Source organism: Balaenoptera physalus, assembly GCF_965194825.1.
Source record: "Balaenoptera physalus genome assembly, chromosome: 8".
Classification (NCBI taxonomy): Eukaryota; Metazoa; Chordata; class Mammalia; order Artiodactyla; family Balaenopteridae; genus Balaenoptera; species Balaenoptera physalus.
The window spans coordinates 51,135,260-51,159,090 of NC_138887.1; the positions used below are offsets into that span (position 1 = coordinate 51,135,260).

At 35.9% G+C, this 23,831-nt stretch overlaps 1 protein-coding gene across 5 annotated transcripts in view; it reads left to right on the forward strand.

Moving 5' to 3' along the window:
• The window catches only part of TMEM196 (transmembrane protein 196), a 230,981-nt gene that overhangs the window by 196,916 nt on the left and 10,234 nt on the right, over positions 1 to 23,831 (forward strand). For all 5 annotated transcript variants that reach the window (XM_082472794.1, XM_082472793.1, XM_082472790.1 and 2 more), the window contains one exon: positions 22,882 to 22,938. In XM_082472794.1, the coding sequence (XP_082328920.1) occupies positions 22,882 to 22,938 (57 nt within the window). The remainder of the gene's footprint in view (positions 1 to 22,881; positions 22,939 to 23,831) is intronic.

Sequence of the window (23,831 nt, forward strand, 5' to 3'; positions counted from 1 at the left end):
TATTTCAAAAATAAAGGAATGGCCAATACAGTGTCACTGATAATCTTTGAACGGGCAATTTTAGTGCAGTGTGGGAGTAAAAACCGTATGTATCACTGTATTTACTCAACAAATAATTACTGAGAACGTACTGACTGTGAAGTCCTGTGACCAAGAATCTTACTCTTCCATTCCAAAAATTTAGAAAGTGTGCCCTATAAACCAGGCACCATGCTGAGTTTTCTGGGTGGGGATAAAAACTAGAGTAAAAAAGAGTCCCTTTCTAAAGAGCTTACTGTCTAATGATATAGATAATAAACACATGAATAACTGTAATACAAGGGAAATATAATAAGGACCATTAAAAACAGGCGCCTAAGATACTATGAGAATTCAGAAAAAAAGATGGGATCACACCTGGTGTGATTTGAGATGGACCCTGGAGAATAGGTAAGAATAACATTTTGTAAGCAGAGAAGTGAATATAGGCAAAGATGATAAACTGAGCGTGTACGGGGATTATTAAGTTCACTTTGGCTGTAGGATATCAGCAAGAGACCAGTTCGCAAATTAGGTTGGAACTACCCATCTGGGCCCTGATGACAAGCCAAGAAGTTTGCTGAGCCATTGGGGAAAAAATTGTATGAGGCACTAAAACTCACGCTTAGAAAGAACTTAGGATGACACTGGAGAAACGGAAGGCAGAGAGATGCTCTAGAAAGCTCGTAGATAATCCAGGGGAGGACTGGTGAGAGCCTGAACGAAATAAGAGGTTCATTGTGGATGTAGAATTAATAGCACGTCGTCATTGATTTGATGAAAATGATATGGAAAGGGGGAAAAATCTGAAGTGCCTCTGAGTTTTGAAAGAACAGTAGTAAACAGTGATAGAAATAGTAAAGTTACGAGTGAAAGTAGATCCGAGACTCGTTTTGTGAGTGTCCCTCGTGGGCCTCTTTCTTTGACTTCCATGCATCTGGCTGTGAGCACTGTAAATTGCAGAATGATTGTAGGCTGAGTTAAAAATAGATGAAGCTTTCATGACCACCAACATCCTTTGTTGTCCTCTGGTCCCTTGGAACACGGGCCCACTTTAGACATAACATTTTGCTTTGAAACATCACGTTCAGAAGCAAATATTATTGGCAACATTTAGAAGACTTGCCTTACATCAAATAGAAATTAATACATTTGATAATTACTTTCTAGAAGGTAGTCCACTTATAAACCTTGAAGTGTTCATTGCAGCTCAGCATATCAGGGCTAGAAGTTTGAGAGAATAATAGTGCCCAAATCCCTGAGTACACATTGTTTTGATGTGGGACAATCCACATCCATGAAGGAGCAAATATTTATACAGTTTTGGTATAAGACAAGATTTCGTGAATGAGAACAAAATAACAAAGAATGCACGCACAAAATATTTTTATAATTCCTGTCAGGAATTCAGACACTGGTCTATACTCATCAGATACTCAAAAATATTATATAGTTTTAAAAATTATTATGAATAGCTCCATTTGCTTATGGTTCATTAGGTATTAGAAATTATACCGAGCACATCACAAGCATTATCTCATTAATCATTTTAATAGCACTGTAAGATAAGTGTTAGGATACCTGTAGTAGTGTATCCATTTCACAGATGAGGAAATTGAGGTTCAGAGAGTTTAAGTAGCTGCTGTAAGTCCTGCTACTATGTGGCATAGCCACATTTAAAGCCGAGGTTTTCCTGACTCCAAAGTCTGTACTCTTAACCATTACGCTGTACTCCATCCATTTTTTCAAGCCCTGGCTGTGAAGAGTAGCTCTGGTTCTATAACCCAGACCTTAGTCAACAGCGCCCATTGATTCATCTTTTCCCAGAGTGAGAAATGTCCTAGAGCATAAATACGGCTTCTCTGAATGTTCAGAGTACCCAGCAGCTCAGTGTGAAAAGAAATTGCAGATACCATTCTCCCACATGTAATTCCATTCTTCTAGCTGATGCACAGCCATCATGCTATCTCTCTTGTCAGGGGAAAGAGGTTATTTTCTCTTCCAGTATTTGTATTTCTTCTTCAAGTCGATTAACAGAAAAACCATGCCAACCTGCTTCTTCCTAGTTCTGTACTTAAACAAAATAACACGACAGCCTTTTCCTGTAATTAGATGCTCTTGTTATTTTTTTCCTCCAGAAATCAGGGTCAAACTTAAAATTGCATTCCATTTTTCACCATCCCCCTCAATTTGTCCCAAGTATTACAGTTACTTCTCACAGACACCTTTGGAAACAAAACACTATTCAAGGAAATGAGCACTGGGAAATTATAACCTCTATAACAAATATTTTAAAAGAACATAATACACAATTTGTTCTCCTTCAGAGATTCTGAAACTGTATTTTGGCTATAAATTGTGCAGGCCTCACTTTATTTCTGAGGGAATGATGTTACTTTTATTGAGTTCTGTAAAGTATAGAACTATCCGTAAAGGAAAAGAACTAGGTAATGGATCGTGTTTGTTTATAGACTTCTAAACATTGTAGACCCCATATATTTTAATCTCTGTTGTCCTGTTTGAAAGTAGAGAATGGCCTGGAATAGACAAAGAACACCAGAGGGGCACTGTTTGAAAGTATCTATCACCCAACAGCAAATTTCCACCAGTTTAAGACTGATATGTGTTAATTCTTCTGAGACAGAAATATCTGTAGGGAGGGTGGACCAGACATAATAATGATTAGAGACATCAACGATCTGGAAATCTGCTAGAAAGAAATCTTCTCCTGGCTAAAAGAAGGTCTGCCAATTTATTGATTTGCTTTTCACGCAGTTCCATTGCTGACAGAGGACACCAGAGCATTCAGGAGAGAGTGATCATGAAGATGGCTGAGAAACCAGGGCATGTTTGCCCTAGAGAAAACACAGGGTTAATGGTGTCCTTGTCCTAAATTGTGGATGATGGGTAGATACCACAGGATTAAGGCTTCAGGCTTAATGAAAGAAAGAACTCTCTGACAATCAGAGTTACTTAAAGATGAAGAAGGCTGACTCTTTTGATGGAGCAGATTGAACCAAAACTGTAAACACTCTTGTCAAGCAAGGAGAGCAAGTAGTAGAGTGATATTGGTTGGGCACGTTATGACTATATGATTCACTAACATCCTAATTTTCAGTGCAACAGACTGAGCTTAGCCCCAGTAAGTTGGAGAATTGTTTGTAAGTGTTGTTTGCTTGGAAGTAGGAGGATAAATGAAAGAAGAATTTGGAGTTGTTAAGGAACACAGGCTAACTCACAAAAAGCCGTGACCTTCCCTTTCACCAAAAACAGAACTCTCTGTTTTATTACCAAGGGTCTGACATATACATAAAACAAGAAAATGGTGTTAAGTCCTTCTCTTAAAAACAGAGAAGTTTCTACTTATAAAGTATAATATGGAAAGAGCTAATCAAAATATTTCCCTCCTTGGCTTTAAGTTCCCACCATGTGAATGACACTGCTCTGGATTATTACCAAGGGTTCTGACATATACGTAAAACAAGGAAATGGTGTTTTGCCCATATGGATACTAATTTTTGCATGTAAAACCCACCCAAGTTGTAAGTTAGAATTTAAATGGATGCCCTTTGGGATTTTGTAACTTAATTCAAATATGTCATTCACACGGTGGGAACTTAAAGCCAAGGAGGGAAGTATTTTGATTAGCTCTTTCCATATTGTACTTTATAAGTAGATCCTTCTCTGTTTTTAAGAAGGGTTGCCTCTGCTGTCTTACTTTCCGTCTTTTTCATATTCATTAACTCCTCTAAATGCTAAAGCCATAGGCTAAGCCTTATGTGGTGTGATCAGAACAAAGTTCTGGAAATACTAAGTGAAATATCCTATCATTTTGCATAAGTTTGCTGTAGAGAATTGGGAAAATACAAAAGAGCAAAAATGCCATTGAAATCACCAGTGATTCCACCACTCAGAGATAGTCAGTGTTTATATTGTGGTATATTGCCTTAACTTTGTATGAAAATAGTAATTTTTGCAATATAAAGTGTGCATGAAGTTTTGCATTCCACTGTTTTGTTAAAATAGTATTATAAGCATTTCATCATGACCTAACATATTCAAAGTAAACTAAATTTTAGCTCTTTGGTCCAGTCCTCTGCTTTTCAATAGTTTCATACAGTTACTAAAGATTAATATTATCTGTACCTCATAAAATAGATTTGCCTTTAGTAGACCACTCCAACTTTCTACCTGACTTCAAATTGTCTTCTTTATCCGATAAACTGATTTCTTCTTATCTCTACATCAGAGAGTTGAGCGTCCTTAGAATTTTGATATTCCGTTTTGAGCTTGAAAATTAGAAGTCTTTCATAACTGCTTCTTTCCTTGGACATGATAATAACATTATCAGAGTCAGCATGAGACAGTGGAGAGTATGCATGCTGCAGAGGCAGCCGGTTCTGGATTTGAATCCTGATGCTGCCATTCAATAACTTTATATACCATCCAAGCATATCTTGGACAAGATCACTTATATTTTTCTCAACCTCAGTTTCTTCTTCTGTAAAATGGACTGGTTTTGTGGATCGAAACAACATGCTTGAAGTTTCTTGATTATTTTAAATGTGGATAAGTTAATCCTCAATAAGTCAATGATTATAAGTCTCCTTCCACTTATGTTTTGATAAGCCCTCCTATGCATTCTTTTTTTTTTTTTTTTTTAATTTATTGATTGATTGCTTGCTTGCTATGTTGGGTCTTCGTTTCTGTGCTAGGGCTTTCTCCAGTTGCGGTGAGCGGGGGCCACTCTTCATCGCGGTGCGCGGGCCTCTCACTGTCGCGGCCTCTCTTGCTGCGGAGCACAGGCTCCAGACGCGCAGGCTCAGCAGTTGTGGCTCACGGGCCTAGTTGCTCCGCGGCATGTGGGATCTTCCCAGACCAGGGCTCGAACCCGTGTCCCCTGCATTAGCAGGCAGATTCTCAACCACTGCGCCACCAGGGAAGCCCCCTCCTATGCATTCTTACCTAGCTCTGTCATCACCCTGTTTTGGCCAGCTACACGATAAATACCTTGAAAATCATAAGGCTGAATGGACGAAACTTCTCTATAGTAATTACGTATAGTCTTTACTCTAAAGGAAATCAAAGGCCTTTAACTTAGGAGAGGCAGGAGGGCATCCAAATAACGTCCAAGACATCATCATCATTATCATAAAGCTACATGGGAGAAGAGCTGGTAGAAGTGAATGCATTACATGAAAAGGTTAATTACTTGAAGGGAGAAATTTTTAAGAAATCACTCACAGCTAAAGACCAGTATTTCTGTTGTAAATTGAAAAACAACCCTGTAAATTAATTGGTAGCTACTGCCCTCAAGTGGTAGAAAAATATTTCTTCAGAGACAAGAATCCAATAGCCTTTAGGGGGGAAAGCTCCGTTATCACAATTTAGTAATTCCCCGTGGACCTGAATTTATTTCATCCCTTCCTATTGCATCATAACCACCCAAAATCTGATCTTCATTAAATGCCCAGCTGTCTTTTTTTTTTAATTAATTAATTTATTTATTTATGGCTGTGTTGGGTCTTCGTTTCTGTGCGAGGGCTTTCTCTAGTTGTGGCAAGCGGGGACCACTCTTCATCGCGGTGCGCGGGCCTCTCACTATCGCGGCCTCTCTTGTTGCGGAGCACAGGCTCCAGACGCGCAGGCTCAGTAGTTGTGGCTCACGGGCCTAGTTGCTCCACGGCATGTGGGATCTTCCCAGACCAGGGCTCGAACCCGTGTCCCCTGCATTGGCAGGCAGATTCTCAACCACTGAGCCACCAGGGAGGCCCTGCCCAGCTGTCTTTGATTTCTATTACCACACTACCAAAATATCTTCCTGTCCAAAGAGAAAACTTAAGGCTTATTTTGATGGCTGTCCCAGGGGCTTTCTTCAATACAGAAAGAAAAAAGAAATATAACTGCAATGAATGCTGACAGAGTTGGGGTAAAATCATGATTGGAAAATCCTAATGTAGTTCGGTCTCTAGAGTTAGAAAGATAGGTGTTTGAGTTCTGCCACATACCAGCTGTGTGATGTGGGAGAAAAAAAGTTGGTCATAGGATCAGTTTTCTTTGTTGACTGTGAGGATTCAATTAGATGATGGATGTAAACTGTTTAGCCCAGAGGCTGGTATCCAGCAAATGCTCAATAAATGTTAGCTCGTTCTTTTATTACTATGACTATTATACATTTCCCTTCCCTAATCCTAAATAAATATTTATTGTCCTAGCAATTAGTACTAATATCATTCAACCCAACCCTAAAGAGGTTCAAGCTAAGAAGGTAAATAAAATCCCTACAACAACAAACTTTGCCGACCATGCATGATAGGGACATTCTATGATTTGTCTAGCTCCACAGAGAACTAGGCTGAGAACACAGGAATGAAGAAACCCTCTAAATTCTAAATCTAGATCTGGCAGTCATTCTTTCCTGCTGAGGTAATTAATGGTCATGACAATAAGTAGCTCAGGACACTGAGGAGCCTAAAATGTCTTCTCTTTCATCAGAGATAGATAGCATGGTGCCGCATGTTTGTCACTGAACTCCAATTCTTTGAAAATTGATAATCTAGCCATGTGGTATAGTACTCTCAACTAAAATGTCAGTATATTTCATAGGATCCTACTTCAACCCCTTGTCAAAACTGTAACAATCTGTCGTCTGCATCCCAAGAGGTGATCATTCAGTCACTCCCAAACATTTCCAAAGGGACCTCATTAATTTTATGAGGAAGCCTAAGCTACTTTGTGGACAGGTCTGTTCATTGGAAACATTTTTCTGGTAATGAGTGGAAATCTCCATTCATGTTAACTCCTATCCGTTATTCTTGGTTCTAGAATTTAAATCTAAAAATAATAGGCAACATTTTAGGCTATGCCCATTTCCCAGATAGGCTAAAGACCAGAATTTTGGATAATACTAGCTTCACCCTATGAATATGTGTATACTGCAGCACAAAATGTACCTGTTCATTTAAGTTCAAATAAGCTAAAAAAAAATAGCTTACTTTTCAGCCATCATGCAATGTCATGGACAGATATTTTAGTGGTCTCAGCACTTTAAAAGAAATAAAAATAAAGATCCTCTGAGTTATTTGATTTTTTAAAATCTGAATAGAAATCAGAATGAAATGCAAAAGAGTCACCATTTTTATTAAATCAATTCACAGAATACTCCAAAGAATGATTTCAGTTGGGAGCAGATGACCACAGAAGTGGCCTCTGGCCCCTTGTCTCCTAAGACTTGATATCCTTTTGGAATCATCAGTATGGGGTTCTTCAAACAGGATGTGGGATGGAACACAGCCTGCATATTAAATGAGTAATGCACCAGGAAGGGGACCATTTCCATGCATCTTACAATTGCTTTGTTAATTTTGCTTTTGTATCCCTTTGTTTTTTTTATCAAGTTCCTTTGAAAACATCAGCTTATTTTAGTTGTGTTGAGGGGATAATAGAAAGGAATTTATTTTATGCTAGGTTTTATTTACAACTGAGCTGCAGATGTAGCTGGGAACCTCAAGCTAAGTATGATAGTGGCTTTGAGGAAAAAGATTAAAAATTTCCAGGGGAAGGTTAAAGCTAAGGTGATAGTCATACTTATATAGCTGTCCTTCCTACCAGGGAGATTTTCCTAAAAAAGCTTTCCACTGGGAACATTTTATGACTTGTCTATTAAAAAGAACCTTTTTGACAAGGTGCTTCTAATATACTTAGAGCTAACATGAAGCAGGGTGGAATGCACAAAAAGCAATGATATGGGAACCCCAATTTTCAATTTTCATTGAACTTCTGCCACTGACTTGCTATGTGATTTTTTTTTGACATCTTAATTCCTCCATCCACAAAATGGAAATATTAAGGAGTTTTTTCAGCCTTGCCAGAAATACTGGGAGAGAGAACCCAAATAGTAAGTGTTGAGAACTTCTGAAAAAGTAAACTATGGAAATTTGAGAATTTATACCAACAGAATACTTGAGAAACTGTTTCCATTCGGGGTTCTTTAACAGGAATCAAAATAAAGAGACTGGATGATGAGGATAAAGGTTCATCTGCTAAGACATCTTGTAAACTTTCTTCCAGTAAGGCAAATAGTCTTTGAGCTGAAGAATATTAATGGAGAGTGCAGCATTTAATATTTTCTCCAAAGCCTATAACCCAAGTGTTTTTTTATGCTCCACAATTATTTCTTTTTGCCACATTATTATTTCTTCCTGTAATCTTTGTGGGGTTTTCAGTAAAAGCACACCTTAACTCCAGGAAATAGAAAATCTGTCAGGCTTAATTTTTCTGCTTCTTTAAGAGCCAACACTTATTGTCTGGCTGTGTTGAGAGTTTAAGTTATTTTTTATTCACAGTCGTATCATCTTATAATACTACAAAGACTTGTAAGTGTCTGTGCCACTACTGGCATAATAAAGTTGCTGAGTAATAAAGAAATGAATCAATGGAAGGCTGGAATAAGGGTTCAAAATTATTTTATGATGGTCTTCCTTATCCAGAGAAAGCTGAAAGCCATCCCATTTATAGCATAAATCAATGAAGCTCAGAAACCATCATTCAGAGCTATTCTGAAACAATTCAGAAACTCAGCATCTTCCCTGGGTTTTTTATTAGCTTAAGTTTATAAATCTTCTTCACCACTATTGCACTTCGATTACAATGATTCCTTCCAAAATTTGGTCTTCAAAAACCTCACTCTCCAGATTCATTTCCTAGAATCCACTAGTTCTAGCAGCCTGATTTATGTTCTTGTAAGATCGTACTTAAAATTGTTTAGGCAATGAGAAATTTATAATCGATTTTCAATTTTATGTTTTCTAATGACTTCTTTTGAGAATTGACATACAAGTCTCCCTATTTACCTTATCAAGGTTTTAGGGCTCTCTGCGAATCAAACTGAACCAGGTACAGGAAAGATGGTTGCCGGCATTTAAAACCAGTTTAAAGTTAATTAAATAGGTACGTGGAGAGAAGGGACACTTCACCCTTAGAAATGTCAGGCGAGTTATAAATAGTGCTCTGCAACTCATTGGTTACCCATGGTTTATAGAAACACCCTATTCTAGTTCACTCTTTCCAATCTTGTGGTTTTCATAGTCCTATTATGTATACTGACAAGCTCTGGCATAAATATATTCAGGAAGAAAACTGTAATTTCCTTCCTGATCCAAAATATTCATTATAAGAACTGTAGCAAACAGAGAAAGCCTAGCTAAGTAATACAAATTATAATACTGAGCCACAGAGTGAAAATAAAATTTTCTGTGTTTATTTCACAAGACTAATCAACTGCTCCAGACTCTTTTAAAAGAGATAGGGAGACAGAGGAAGTTGGGCAAGAAAACTTCCCTTTTGTTAATGCCCTGTAAAAAAGCAATTCTCTCATTTCTGAGAGGCTCTATGTGGAATACTGATAGCCCCACCTTCGCTTCAGTCTAGGTGTTCTGATCACCAGAAATGATCCATCATCATGGGAAACAGAGAAAAAAACAAAGCTTAAAAGACCTTAAAAGCCCCAATATACCACCATTTCTTGATGGGAGAAGTGAATCTGCCAAAGATAAGCAAAGGCATGAAGTATCTACAATAGGATCCAGAGAAAGCAACATCAACTTCTTTTCCTCTGTGGCTGAGGATATGTATGAATAAAACACTCTTACTTCTGCTAGAGTTCTTCTGACAGCTGACTTAACACCTGGGAATGGAAACAGACATGTTTTCTATGAGAGTTTAAACCCTTCAGGAAAGAGAAGAAGATTGGTTGACCATATAAGCCTAGGGAGTCTTCAGAGTCTTATATTAGACATCCATTCCTGCTCCCTTTGGGACTACTACTCCTATGCTAGTTTCCATAGGTGGCCAGTTCCTGGTAGGGCCAGCTCATCTAAGCCAAACTAGAAAGTTAAATCATTCCTTTGATTCTACAGCTAAGGTTCTCAAATTATAGGAAGCATTAACAGTTACTTTGGAATTTATCCAAGATGCAGATTCTTGAACCCTACACCACGAACATTTGATTCAAGAGGGGCTCATGACTGCGCTTATAACAATTATCTCCATGTCATTATGATAAAAATGGTTTGTGGTTGTTATTCTTGGAAAAATTCTAGTCAGTGCTTTGTAACTCAGTCATTTCGGCTACAGGGGGTCCAATTGTTAAGACCACCAAAAGCGTATTCTCAAAAACTGTTCTTGGAGAAGAAAAAGGGATGTAGCGTGAGCAGCTTTTATACACTGCCTAAATTGGAAGAGTGTTGGGGGAAATCTTGTTACTTGAAACTGGCTGGATACATATTCAGACGGGACTATTATGTGAAACATATGTCCTCAGATGGGGAGAGCTCCCTTTATTTTGAGAGAGATCTTAACAAAGAATTTTAAGTAGAGGACATAAAGTCAGGATTAGTTTAATTGTGGCATAAGCCCTAAGGTTTGATGGAGCTGTTTTTATGGATGCTACTGTGCCTGCCATAGTATTCTCTTTTTCCCCAGAAGGAACACATGAAGATAATAATTACCTCCATTTAGTCATAGCCATTTCAGGACATCCCACTGCTTATAATCAGAAAATGAGGTACTCTCCTTGCTTTAGAATGTCTGTTTTCAGACGTGCTCAGCTTGCCAGGTGTAGTACAAGAAGACTTAAAAGAACCACAGAGTAACAAAACAATTGACCTATATTTAAAAGAAAACAACTGTATTCTCATAATTTGATGTCCTGAAGCTTTTTGTGATGTCCTTTGATTGTGTTTACATTATTTGATCTTGACTGAATGAAAAGCGTCTGGATTTTTTCCAGGAGCAAATTTCTGAATGGGATTGGAATAGTGTGCATCAAGGTTAAAGTGTGATTAAAGGAGAGATTACATTATTATCACTCAGAACAGTTTACTATAGATCAGACCAGCAGATAGTAGGTAATAGCATTCAGATGAGAGTACTAAGACACTGCCCAACTTCTAATTTCACCAAAGGGGAAAAAACTATTCTGGGTCTATTCTGAAGCCACGCTTGGGGTTCTGAGAGAAAATGAATCAACACCTGGGATATATACTCATTGGTTACTTTCCCAGATCATTTTCTCTCTCACAGAACTAAGAACACAAACTCATGTAACGTTATACGTCAATTATACCACAGTAAAAAAAGTTAAACATTTTTTAAAAAAAGAGCACAGCGTTTTCTAGTTTGGGAGGCTACTTCTCATCTTTAAAAAGAAACTTCTGGCAATTATCACTCAGTGCCAAGGTACTATCTTTTTCAGTGTTTTTGTTTGTTTTGTTTTGTTGTTGTTGAAATGTCTACTTATGCTGACATCTCAAGAGCATCTGAGGTTTGTGAAGGAAATTTTTGAAACCCACAAAGCTACAGTTGTGACATTTAAAAGGTCAACACATCGAAATTATTTTCAAATGCTACCATTGATAAGAGAATTAACCTAATCTGATCAATCATGAGTGTTTCATAAAAACAAAAATTAATTCGATTTTATTCAGTGAAAAGGCTAATTGCACCCAGTTATATGTCTTGGAATTGGCTAAATTTCGTTAATTTCTGCCCTTCCCCATGCATACTGTAAATACATTAATGCATCCACCTACTAATTCATTCATTCAGTTCGAAATTTCATTATGTCATCTAGAAACTTTATTTCAACAGCACAGCTTTGTCTGAGGAGATATGGCAAAGTTGGATATAAAAATAGATGATTTCTCACCCTAAGAGTCCCAGTAATGGCAAATGAAGTAACACATTGAATTCCATTTTTGTAGTAATATGAGGTTCAAAACTGTTCTTTTGCTCCATTATTTCTTTTCTTCATTTACTTGTCCAACACGGAGCAAAATTCCCTTTTTTCAATCCATTTTTCTTCTGGAGGGTTGAGAGACTATCAAAATGCTTTGCAAAATAAAAGGTTTATTCCCGCTACTATTATGAATGTGTAGAACTACAAAACCTTTTCTAAATAAAGATGAAATATGATGGTCGTTGAAGGTGAAGCTGCATCTACTTTAATATGTAGTGGTTTATGATTCGTTATACTTAACTGAGAATAAAACCACATTCAGCCTTCAATCACAATTATCCATGATTGGCTCCATTAATTTCAAAAGGACTGAACCCAATTCTTGTAAATTATTCTGCGGCACTTTTGGATTTGTGCCTGAAAGCTCTGACCATAGCAGGTTCCAAACTCAGTTCACCAGGCTAAACCAGCCTTGCGTAAAAGCAAGCAAATGATGGCCTTAGTGTTGTGATTGAAGAGAGACTAGCACAGCTCCTTGACTCCAGAATATGGGCTGCCATCCTCCTTTCCAAATATGCATTCTGAAAACATATAGATTAGGGAGTTTTCAGTTTTTTTTTTTTAATACTGACAAGAGGCATGGAACTTTGAGTCATTCACCAGTCTGTATATCTATTTATCTTGCCTGCTTAGCCACAAGACGGAAGTCATTCTCTAGTAAGGATGAATCTTCATGGGCTATTCTTTCCTAATACCTCACTAATAATTTGGTCTTGAGCAAATAGGAGTTACTCATTTAACTCTTTGAGTAGGTAACACCTGTACATGGCTTAAAAATAAATAACCAAAAGTATTCAACGAAAAGTCTAGTCCCCTTTATCCAGCTGGCATCAGTTCTCCAGGCCACATAATCACAGCTACTCTACTGTATGTTTCTTACATGTTTTTCCAGAATTACCTTATGTGTGTAAGGGCAAATATGTACATAGATTATTAATATTTCTTTTTGTAAAAGTAGTTTATTACATACACCATGTTGCATCTTGCTTTTTTCATTTAACTATATATGGTAGGGAACTTTCCATATCAGTATATAGAGAACATTCTCACATGTTTTTAATAGACACAGAGAAGTCCATTGAATTTAATTAACTCTCTACTGATTGACAATTGAGATTGCTCCTCTTGTATTGTTACTAACAATGCTAAAATAAATAATTTGACACATAGATCGTTTTGCACACTTGCAGCTATATGTGATAAATTCTCAAATGCAGGATTACTGAGGCAAATGAGATAGACAGGTATGCTTGTATATCTATATGTGTGTGTATGTGTGTAATATATATGCATATATATATATATTATTTTGATAATTGTTGACAAGTTCCTCCCAGTAGAGTCTGTATCAATTTATCTTTCCACAAGCAATGTATGACAATCTGGTTTCCCATATCTTTGCCAAGATTATCAAACTTTAGGATTCTCACCAATCTGAAAGATTGAAAAAAATGTATCTGAGTTCATTTGAAATTACATTTCTTTCACTGTAGATGAAGTTGAGCATTTTCGCGTTTAGCAGTCATTTGTATTTTAAGGAAGTATCTTTTCATATGCTTTGCCTGTTTTTCTGTCAGATTGTTAAATCTTTTTCTTACTGATTTCCAGGAGTTCACTTTAATTTAGGGAGATTAGTCTTTTGTTTATAGACTGCAAATATTTTTCCCAGTTTGTCACTTTAAACTTGTTTATAATTTTCTGCCATGTAGCAAATTTTTGCTTATTTTCTTGCTTTAATTTTTGAACAAATCAGTCTTTTATTTCATGGACTTTAATCATAATTAAAAGGTCTTTGTAACTTCAAAGTAATAAAAGAATTCCTCTTTCTTCTAGTATTTTTATGATTTAGTTTTAAATTTAAATCATTAGTACATTAGGCTATTACCCTGTCATATGGTGTAAAGTGTATATATCTAGTTTCATTTCTTTTTCCAGATGAATACACGGATGTCCAAACACCACTTACAAAATTGTTTTTTCGTAAATGTTTAGAGACGACATTTTATTATATACTAAATTTCATATACATTCTATTTCTAGGCTTTATAATTCTATTCTTCTGTTCAGTTTTTCTGTTCATGTGTCAATGTCATTCTGTTTTAATTATTGAGGGTTTACAATATGTTTTGATATCAGATGCTAACATTCACCCTCATTGCTCATCTTTGCCAGAGTTTTACTGACAAAGTTTAGGTATTTATTCTTTTATATTAATTTTTGGATCATGTTTCCAGTTAAAAAATTGATCCTTTTGTTGTTTTTATTGAATTATGTTAAATTAACAAATTAGATTAGAAAGTACTAGCATAATTTTTATGTTAAAGCTTTTTATCCAAGATCATGTATTTTTCCATTTGTAAAAATATTCTATTACCTTATTTTTTAATGTTTTTAGGGTTTATTTTATTCATTAAAACTTGTATTATAAATGTATTTTTAAGAATTTTATTATTTCTTATTGAAAATGGGATTTCTTCCCTTACAGCCTCCAGTAGGATGTTGTTTGTTTACCTTAATTTATTAGTTTCCATATATTAATTTGTGCCTTGCTACCTTACTAAATCATCTTATTTTTTGTAGTGAATGTTAGAGTTGATTCTCTTGGAAATTTCATGTGTTAATCATACTGTCTGCAAACAATGATATTTTTAACTCCTCTTTTCCAATTTTAATACCTTTAATTTCTTTCTACTATCCAATTGCATTGTCTAGTTGTGTAGTAGCTCCATTCCAATATTCAACAAAAGTAGTGATACTGGGCATACTGATTATCTACGTGACTTATTGCTGCTGGTGTTGACCATGGTCACCTGACTGAGGTCGTGTTTGTTAGATCTCTCCTCTAAGTTACTCTTTTTTCCCCCCCTTTTCATATGATACTCTTTGGAAGGAAGTCTTTATGTGTGGACCACACTTAGGGAGTGGACCACACCTCTGTGAGAGTGAGTTATCTGCATAAAATATTTGGAATTTTTCTGCATAGATTTGTCTCTTCTCCATAGTTATTTATGTATTTATTTATCCAATCATTTATTTATATCAGTACGGCCCCATGAATATTTATTGTACTCATTGGTCACAATCTAATACTATTTTATTTATTTTGTTGCTCAAATTGTTCCAGCTTGAATCATTGGGAGCTCTTTCAATTGGCCTCTGTATCCCTCTGGCAAACCTCAATCAGTGTGGGTTTTTTGCTTGCTTTTGAGTATCTCCATACTTTCTGACACGATAGTATGCTCCTAGCCCATATCATGTATTTTCTGCTGCATTCCAAGGAACAGACATTTCTTTAAGGATTTGTGATTCCTTTTACTGGAGGACAGTTTTAGAAACCAAGAGCCGAGTGATAGGTGTGTTCTTTGCTACTAGTATCATTACATCTAGGCCCTCTCAGCTGACAGCAAGAAAACGTGTGTATACTAATGTGTATATGCACAGACCTATAAATAGTTCTATATGTAGCTATATTTATAAATATTAAGTTAAAAATTACTTCACACTGCTATCTACAATGCTAATCTGTTACCATATGGATCATTCTAGGCTGTTCCCCATGCTTATCCATAAACTCGCGCTCCAATACTAAGAAACCTGTCTCCCACTGTCCATCATTCATTTAATTTAATTGTTCAATTTTAGTATACATATATAGTAGGATCAGAATTGTTAATCAGTAACCCTGTAGGAAACAACTTTGTCCGACAGAGTATGGTGCTTATATACAGTTTCTTTTGCCTTTATTTACTCAGGTCAGTATCTTCTCCCTCACCTCCTTCAGGGAAACCATTTCATACATTCGTTTTTATACCGTAGATTGCTTTGTCACGTTCTGCATTCCATCCTGTGATTCCATGACCCTTGAAATGATTTTTTAAATTTGCGTGCATTAAGGTTTATTCTTTGTGCTGTGAAGTTCTGTGAGTTTTGACAAATGTGTAGTGTCATGTAACCATAATTACAATGTAATACAGAAGAATTTCACTGCCTTAAAAATATCCCCTAGTCACCTATTCAACTTCCTCTACCTTCCCCCAAACGCTGGAAACTACTGAGCTTTTCACTGTCTCTTTTGTTTACTTCTTTCAGGATGTCATATTATTGGAATCATATGGTATGCAGACTTTTTAGACTGGCTTTTTTCATTTAGCAATATACATTTAAATTTCATACATGTCTTTGAGTATCTTGATACCTCATTTATTTTTTATCGCTGAATAGTATTTCATTGTATGGATATACCTGGTTTATCCATTCACCTATTGAAGGACACCTTGGTTGCTTCCAGTTTTTGTCAGTGATGAACAAAACTGCTATAACGTGGCAAATTAGATGAGTAAATACCTAAAGGCACAATTGTTAGAACATATGGAAAGACTATGTAAGGACTTTGTAAGGACTGCCATGCCGTCTTCCAAAGCAGCTGTACAATTTTCCACTCCTATAAGGAATGAATGAAAATTTCTATTGTTCCACACTACCAGCAACTTGTATTTCCAGTTTATTTTAAATTTTAGCTATTCTAATAGCTGTGAAGTGGTATATCATTGTTGTTTAAATTCATGATTTTTTAACAGTAAATGATATTGAATATCTTTTCATACGTGCCATCCTTAGATCTTCTTTGGATAGATGTCTGTTAAGATCTTTTCCCCAGGTGTTAATTCAGTTGTTTGTTTTTTATTGTTGATCATGTTTTTATTTCAACCTATTTCCTTCCAATATTTTTCCAATGATGATTTGCATCAATGTCTTTATTATGCCTATTTTCTTAATTCCCAACACAAAATTAGTCAGATTCTTCCAGATAATAGTGTATCATGCTCAATTCTAGATCTAGTTAACTAAAACAAAACACAGAAAATTTAGGGACGATTAGGATTTCTCTTAAGAGAAAAATCTATTAGCAATGACAAAAGACACTGGGTAGAATAAGCTTAAAGATTATGAAATAGTGATCTCTATTTCTGTGAACCATTAGAGACCAAACAGCCCTGACACTTTGAACTTATGTTATGAACAAGGACTTTGTGTTTCTCTCTTGAAGAGCACTTTATTTGTCTTCGTATTTGTTGGTACCTCACTGAGAGTAATTAAGGGGAATATCACTGCTTCAATGAAGAGCTCCAAAATGAGTAGGCCTGCTGGCAAAGCACAGGTGAACAGATTGAGTGCAATTCCAGACCATGAGAGCACATTGGAGTCACCTGCGAAGATTAAAATATTGATGCCTGAGTCCCAGCCTGGAGATCCTGATTCTTAATTGGCCACGGAATCAGGAATTTTAAAAGCTAATAAGCAGCCAGGTTTGAGAATCACTGCTTTTGGACAGGCTTTCCAACTTGATAAACTGTCCTCATTTTACACATATAATTGATACTGGTACTGGAGTCACTAGAGAAATGGGATCCCAAAAGAAAAGAAGCCCATGACAGAGAGGACATCCTTAGGAGTCTAGCCAGGTGTCATATAAGAAGTCAAAATCGTATCAGCACAGTGTCAGGAAGACTATGAACTACGTTGTCATACTAGCATTTTGTGAGCTAAACTACAAAATAATCCTGTTAGAGACTTCAGTTATTATTCTTTAACACGTGATTGAAGTAGAGTAAAAATATTCAAGAACTGATGGTAACAAAACAAATCATCAAATTTTAATCCAGGTACAAGGAGAAATATACCATTTTAATCAGATTTCTTTTGAATCAATTTCTCAACACTTATTATTTTTTTGTGTGTTTTCCTAATAGTTTTTCTATATGTGTTAAAGAAATTGATTAATTCTGATGAAACTGTATAAATCAGTAAATGTTACCAAAGCATTAAGTTCAATTTGTGGTTCATCTCATTATCTTGAAGGGGAGAAAAGTACCATTCCTATTTTTGAATGTGTATATCTTCTGTAATGGCTAGTGAATTTCAGTGAAAATTAATTCACCTGAGGTGGTTAAATGTTACGTGAGAAAAATTTTAATAAGCTGTGTTAAAGTAAGATTGGCCCACTGTCTTTCATAATCCCATCTGCCCAGCACTTGCTTGTTCTCCTAGCCAGCTGATAGAACCATTGCTTTTATCTGCTTCCATTGCAACCATGGTTCCCAAATTTTCGATTACATAATTTAAATAGAAATTCTACAATAGCCTTTTTTCTCTCAGTCCTTTCGCGAAATAAGCTTCTTGGACAGAAAGAAATAGTAATAAGGAAGTCATTAACTAGCATCTAGGTCAGGGCTGAAGGAGAAAGAAAGAGAGATTGAGAGAAAGGGAAAACCAGTGAGAGAGAGAGAGAAAGGGAAAACCAGAAAGGAAAGAGGTTTTCATTCATTTTAGGAAAGTTTTAACAAATCTTTTCCTCTTTACCTAGCAGAGTGTCTCTCCCTCTCTCTATTTTCCCTATTATTAGAGAAATTGAATACATTCACATATGTTCTGATTGCTTTACATTACTGAAATTATTTATACCAACTTACTTTATAGTTTCACTTTATTTCCATTCATTTTTCAAACTTTCCTGACATCTGTTGGTTCAGTCTTTATTGTCGTTGTTGTATTTTTTTCTCCTTACTTTTATTTTTCTGGTCTTTGATATTTTAATGCTCAAATTTAAACTTCTACTTTTCCATCAATATCTGGCACGTTAGTGCCTCTAGTACTCTGCCAAATGATACAAGAATCTTAGAACATTTTACTTACATAGTCTTTACCTCTAACCCACCATCTCTCATGCCAACATCACCTGGGATATTCATTCTAAACTGATAGTATTTTTTCTAATCAGTACATTTCTATTTAAAATATTTCCTGTTTTGCTTTATTTTGTGCTCTTGCTACTATATTTCTTTCTTAACTCATGTCTTCCCCTGTTTGTTTTCCTGAAGAACAACTTCTAGTTCTTTTAACAGCTTCTAATTCTTTTAGACACTGTCATGTGAAATAATGTTTTGGAGCCTGTATTAGTTTCCTATTGCTGCTAGAACAAATTACCATAAACTTAGTGGCTTAAAATAACAGAAATTTGTTCTGTCACAGTGCTGGGAGGCAGAAGTCTAAAATGGGTCTGCAGGGCTGCATTCTTTCTGGAGGCTCCAGGGGAGAATCCCATTTCCTTACCTTTCCAGTTTACAGAGGCTACCTACGTCGTTTGCCTCATGGCTCTCTTCCCCCATCTTCAAAGCCAGCAGTGTAACCTCTTCAAATACCTTTGTCTCTGTGTCTTCATATAACTGTCTTTTGACCTTCTTGTGTTCCTCTTAAGGGACCTGTGATTACATTCAGCACCTACCTGATCCTACATTTAGCACAATGATCTCCTCTTCTTGAGCTTCTTAATTTAATCACATCTGCCCAAGGCTTTTTTGCCATATAAGGTAACATTCATGGATTCTGGGGAATAGGATGTGTGTATATTGGGAGCCATTATTCAGCCTACCACAGTTCTTTTGCCCAAATGAGCACATCTCTTTGTAATCTCTTGTGTAATTGAGAGATTGGCTGAATGTACAGCACAAATTCAAGTTTTTCTTTCAAAATCTTGTATTTTAATATCTTCTTTTAGGCTGTTAGTGTGAAAGGTGGAGTCATCCTTGTGAGGAATTGATTTTACTGTTATATTGATTATCTTTGGTGCATCAAGTCTTCAAATTCCATTAATGGAGGGCTGTGGTTACCTGAACTTTTTCAGTGTCAGTGCCTCACCCTCAGCTTTCCATTGTCCCTGCTCACTTCTAGAAAAGTTATCAGTCTGTAGTTTATTCACTTTTTCTTACTGTTAAGGTGGTATTGCTTTAGGCTTTCTACGTCCTAAGCAACAGCAGAAGCCTCCATGGACCTTTCATTAAGAAAACCCACTCAAAATATAGAATGCTATTTCCATAACAGCCCCATTTCATTCTACAGTGAGTCGCAGCCTTAGTTATCTATTGAATTTAATCTAAATTGAAATCAAACAAATTCCACTTGGAGGACTTAACTAGTTTTATTACATAGTTGCCCTTGATGCCCTATCATTAGATTGCTTCATTTATATAACTTCCTAGTAAGAGCAAAGCAAATAATTCTCCCTGGATTAAAATTAAAATTAAGCAAATAATTCTCCCTACCTTCTCAGAAATAAAATTATATTTTCTCATGTAAAATTGTATATCTAATTCAGGATAGAGATAGAGATATAGATATCCAGCTATCAGTTTTACTTTTTTTTTTTTAACTAATTTGTTTTTCACTTGTTTCATAATTTCTGTAATGTGGGTCAGTATTCTACATCCTGGATAAAGTTATGTTGAACAAAAATAGTATCTTGAAATACTATAACAGACTCCTTATATAGTAAGGTACACTTAATTTTAGACTGTGATACAGTCAACTAATCTTATAATTACTTTTATTACAACAAAAATTAACAAATGGCAAGGGTAAAGAGTGCAGTTATAGATGATGAAGTGTCATTGAATGCTTATGGTCGGATCTGCTAGCATAATGCAGTCTGCACTAAAACTGAAAAATCCTTTTGAAAAGCATTCCCATTATGTAATTAGAAATAAATTAACTTAGACACTTAATCAAGCCTGGGATTTTATGTGTGATTTGTGACCTTGGTGTGTGACCTTGAGTAAGTCACTAAACCTGTCTGGACCACTCGTTTCCCATGTGCAAACTGCAAGGGCTGAATTAAGTCATCTTTTAAGATCCCTTGTGGTGCTATGACTTGGGGTAAAGTTAGCCAGTAAAATAAAAGATTATTTACTGCTTTTTTGTGCTTTTACTCTTTTCTGTAAACTGTGATGGCTAAACTCAAGCCAGGATCCCTTAAAGCCTCCTCAGAATTGCATGATTTTGTATACTTCCCATTACATGGGTCTACTTTTTCTCAGGTTACAGTTTTCTCTAAGGAGTGTGAATTTTGGATACCCATCAGAAGTATTTACACTGCAGGCCTGCTTGAGAGTGGAAAAACATTGTTGGATTCCCTTCCTACTCTACCTTCCCCCTCCCCAAATTTCTTAGAGGTACAATAGGAAGAAGCAATTTTATTGCGCTTAGTTTTTCCAACCAAGTGAATGGAGAGTTAGGTTGGAGAGCTCTGCTTATGGTCCTGAGGTCCCCTTGGGCTTTGTTGTGAATAAATAATTGCAATGTTTATAGATTTCAAAAAGATCCAAGGAACACAAAACTGCACTGCTTTCAAATTATTTCAATAATGAGTTCTGGGTGAATGGACTTTCAGGGTGAATAATGGGTTAGTCAGGGAAGCAGGAGTAAGACATGCTGAAGCTTTGATTTGGAGCTTGGAAGCACTGAGAGGCACGGAACTGGTCCAAACTGGAATGACTTGAGCATAACCTTGAAAGGTCTGAGATGGGATCAGTAAGAAAGAGTCCATATGAGGACAAGATCATCTAGACTTAGAACACAGAGAGGGGTGAGAAGTAGTCACTCAGAAGTTGCTTTTTAAGCCTTCTGAAAATTCTGCACATATTCACATTTTATAAAGTTCTGAGTTTCTATCTGCTCATGGTTTTATGGTATGAAAATTATTCTGTTAGATCTATTTATATGGTATGTCGACCCTTTGTCTGTTATATACTTTCTGAATATAATCCCAATTTAATTTTTTGCCTTTGAGAGTTATGATATTTTGTACTATCAAAATTATAATTGTATGTGTTAGTATTTGTAAGTATTTTCCATTTTGGTCTGTGACTTTGCTGCTATGTTTAGAAAATCCTTCCCACTTCTCTAAAATCATATAAATCTTTTACTTTATCATCTCCTACCCCATTTTTTTTTTATACATTTAGCTGTTCAAACTGCTTTGTAGGCATTTGGTGTATGATGTTAGGGAAGATTAACAAATTGTCCCAATTACATTTATTGAATAAATAGTTCTGATCTTTTCCCCATGAATTTGAAAGGTCATCTATATTATATACCAAATTCTTATATATCTTTGTGGTCCCTTATCTGTCTTGCTGCATCATTGCTTGCTTTCTAATCATTTTGTTCCCCTGTATGGAAAGTTCCCTGCGAAGGTAAATTTTTCTTACCTATTATTTTTAATCAAATTTTGTTGGTGCTTCCCACAAGCATATTACTTATTTCAGATAATCCTTAGAGTATTTTGATGTGTATATTTTAAAATCTATTCATGTGTATAATACTCAGTTAAAACCACTTATATTATTAGTTCTGACTTGAGATAGCAACATTTTAAAAGAAAAATCAAATGAAAACAAGCTTAACCATTTTCAGTTTTCTTTGCTAATCTGAAAGTCCTTATTAATGAGTTTATTATTTTACTTATATGGTTTAATTCCAGCAAAAGTATGCACAAATGGCCCTAAACGTTTGTCTCCAAATTAAACAATTTATCCCTTTCTGATAACCAAAATGTGTAATAGTGTGGAACGGGTAGATGATTTCATGCAGCTGCTTTTGCAAAGCAATTATGTCACCAATGTGCTTATTTACAAGCAATTACATACCACTGATAGCTTCATCCCGTTGTGTTCTTCTGACATTTCTGGTAGAATGAGGAGGCAGCTATTTTACCTGACACAGTTTGAGAAGTACAAAGAATATCTCTACGGAAAAAACATCTCCCTGTCTGATGCCTTCCCTTTTTATGTGTGTTATATTCCCTTTCTGTAGCAGAGCCCATTGATTTCTAATTACTTAGTATGAATGAATGTACAGTACAGCCGTACCAGTGAATGTACCATACCACTTTTCTCCTGAGAAAATAGGAAGGGATAAGAAGACAGTGAAAGTAGACAGGAGGAACAAAACTCTAAATTCATCTACTTCATCATTTTGCCTGGCGGTAAAACAGATTCAAGTTTTGCTTAAATTCCACAATCACCTATATCAACTTTGCACAAAACTTTCTTTAGAGTTTGCATTTTTATCCCTTACTATTCTAGAATCAGGTATTTTCCTTTTCAGCTTTTGATGGGAATGTAAAATTTTCAAGCTTCCCTGGAGAAAGTGTCATGAGTGAACTATAAACTAAAAACTAGGAGTTCTCTTATCTTTGGATATGAAATAATTGTTATTCTTTTCCTTTTCAGTTTCTTCTGTGTGGCATATGTGGAATATTGTGCGCCAAAAAAAAATCTGGACTTGTCGTAAGTTTTTGCCTTGCTTGTATTGTGCATTGAAGTGTTTGAAATGTAAGAACTCGAAAAGGGAAATGATGACTAGCCAACTTTCATATCCTGAATGTTACTCATTTAGGATAAAAAGAAGACTGACAAATAAATCCTGGCTTTTTTCTTTTCAAAGAAAACCATCAAGATTATTATAGACTATGGCAAAAGAAAAAGAAGGAGGAGCTTTGATATACTCTTTAAATACATGAATCTGCAACCCTTAATGACTGCTGTGGATGGCAGTCTCCACTTTTCGTTTATAGATTCCCAGACACTCACAGGAATCCTTCATCGAGCTGAAAAAGACAGAGCTTGAGTTCATGGGAAATTTAACTGTTTAGATATGGAACTGGGCCTAAAGATTACTAGCCTTGACTGTGAAGTTAATTTTGCAAAGCAGCAAAACAGCTGTGTTGTTATAGTTGTAGTTAATTCCCAAAGTTTTTTTATTTAATTTTATTTTATGACTGTGAATGCAAATGTAAGCGTTCTCAGAAGTTTTATGGTACTGCTGTGGGTTTGGGGGGTTGCGGAATACACTCCCAGTTCACTCTGATATTGGCTGGAGGAGGATTTCTGCGTGCTGCAGTGTGGATTCCCTACTGCCTTTCATGACATTTTTTGAGAGTTAGAAAGTAGGAAAAAGCATGTTTATTTTATTGAGGACAATAGGAAATATCACAGACCTTTATAAGTTGGCAAAATTAATATTGTACATGGACCCTAGAAAGTGGTCTTTGAGACTGAAAAAAGGAGAAGGGGACCAGGATACCAGGGAAGGGGAAGTATTGCAGTCATTTGTTCAACTCCTTTTTCTAATCACAATTTTCTTTGTGAGAATACCTATTGTGACAAAAAGGATGAAGCCC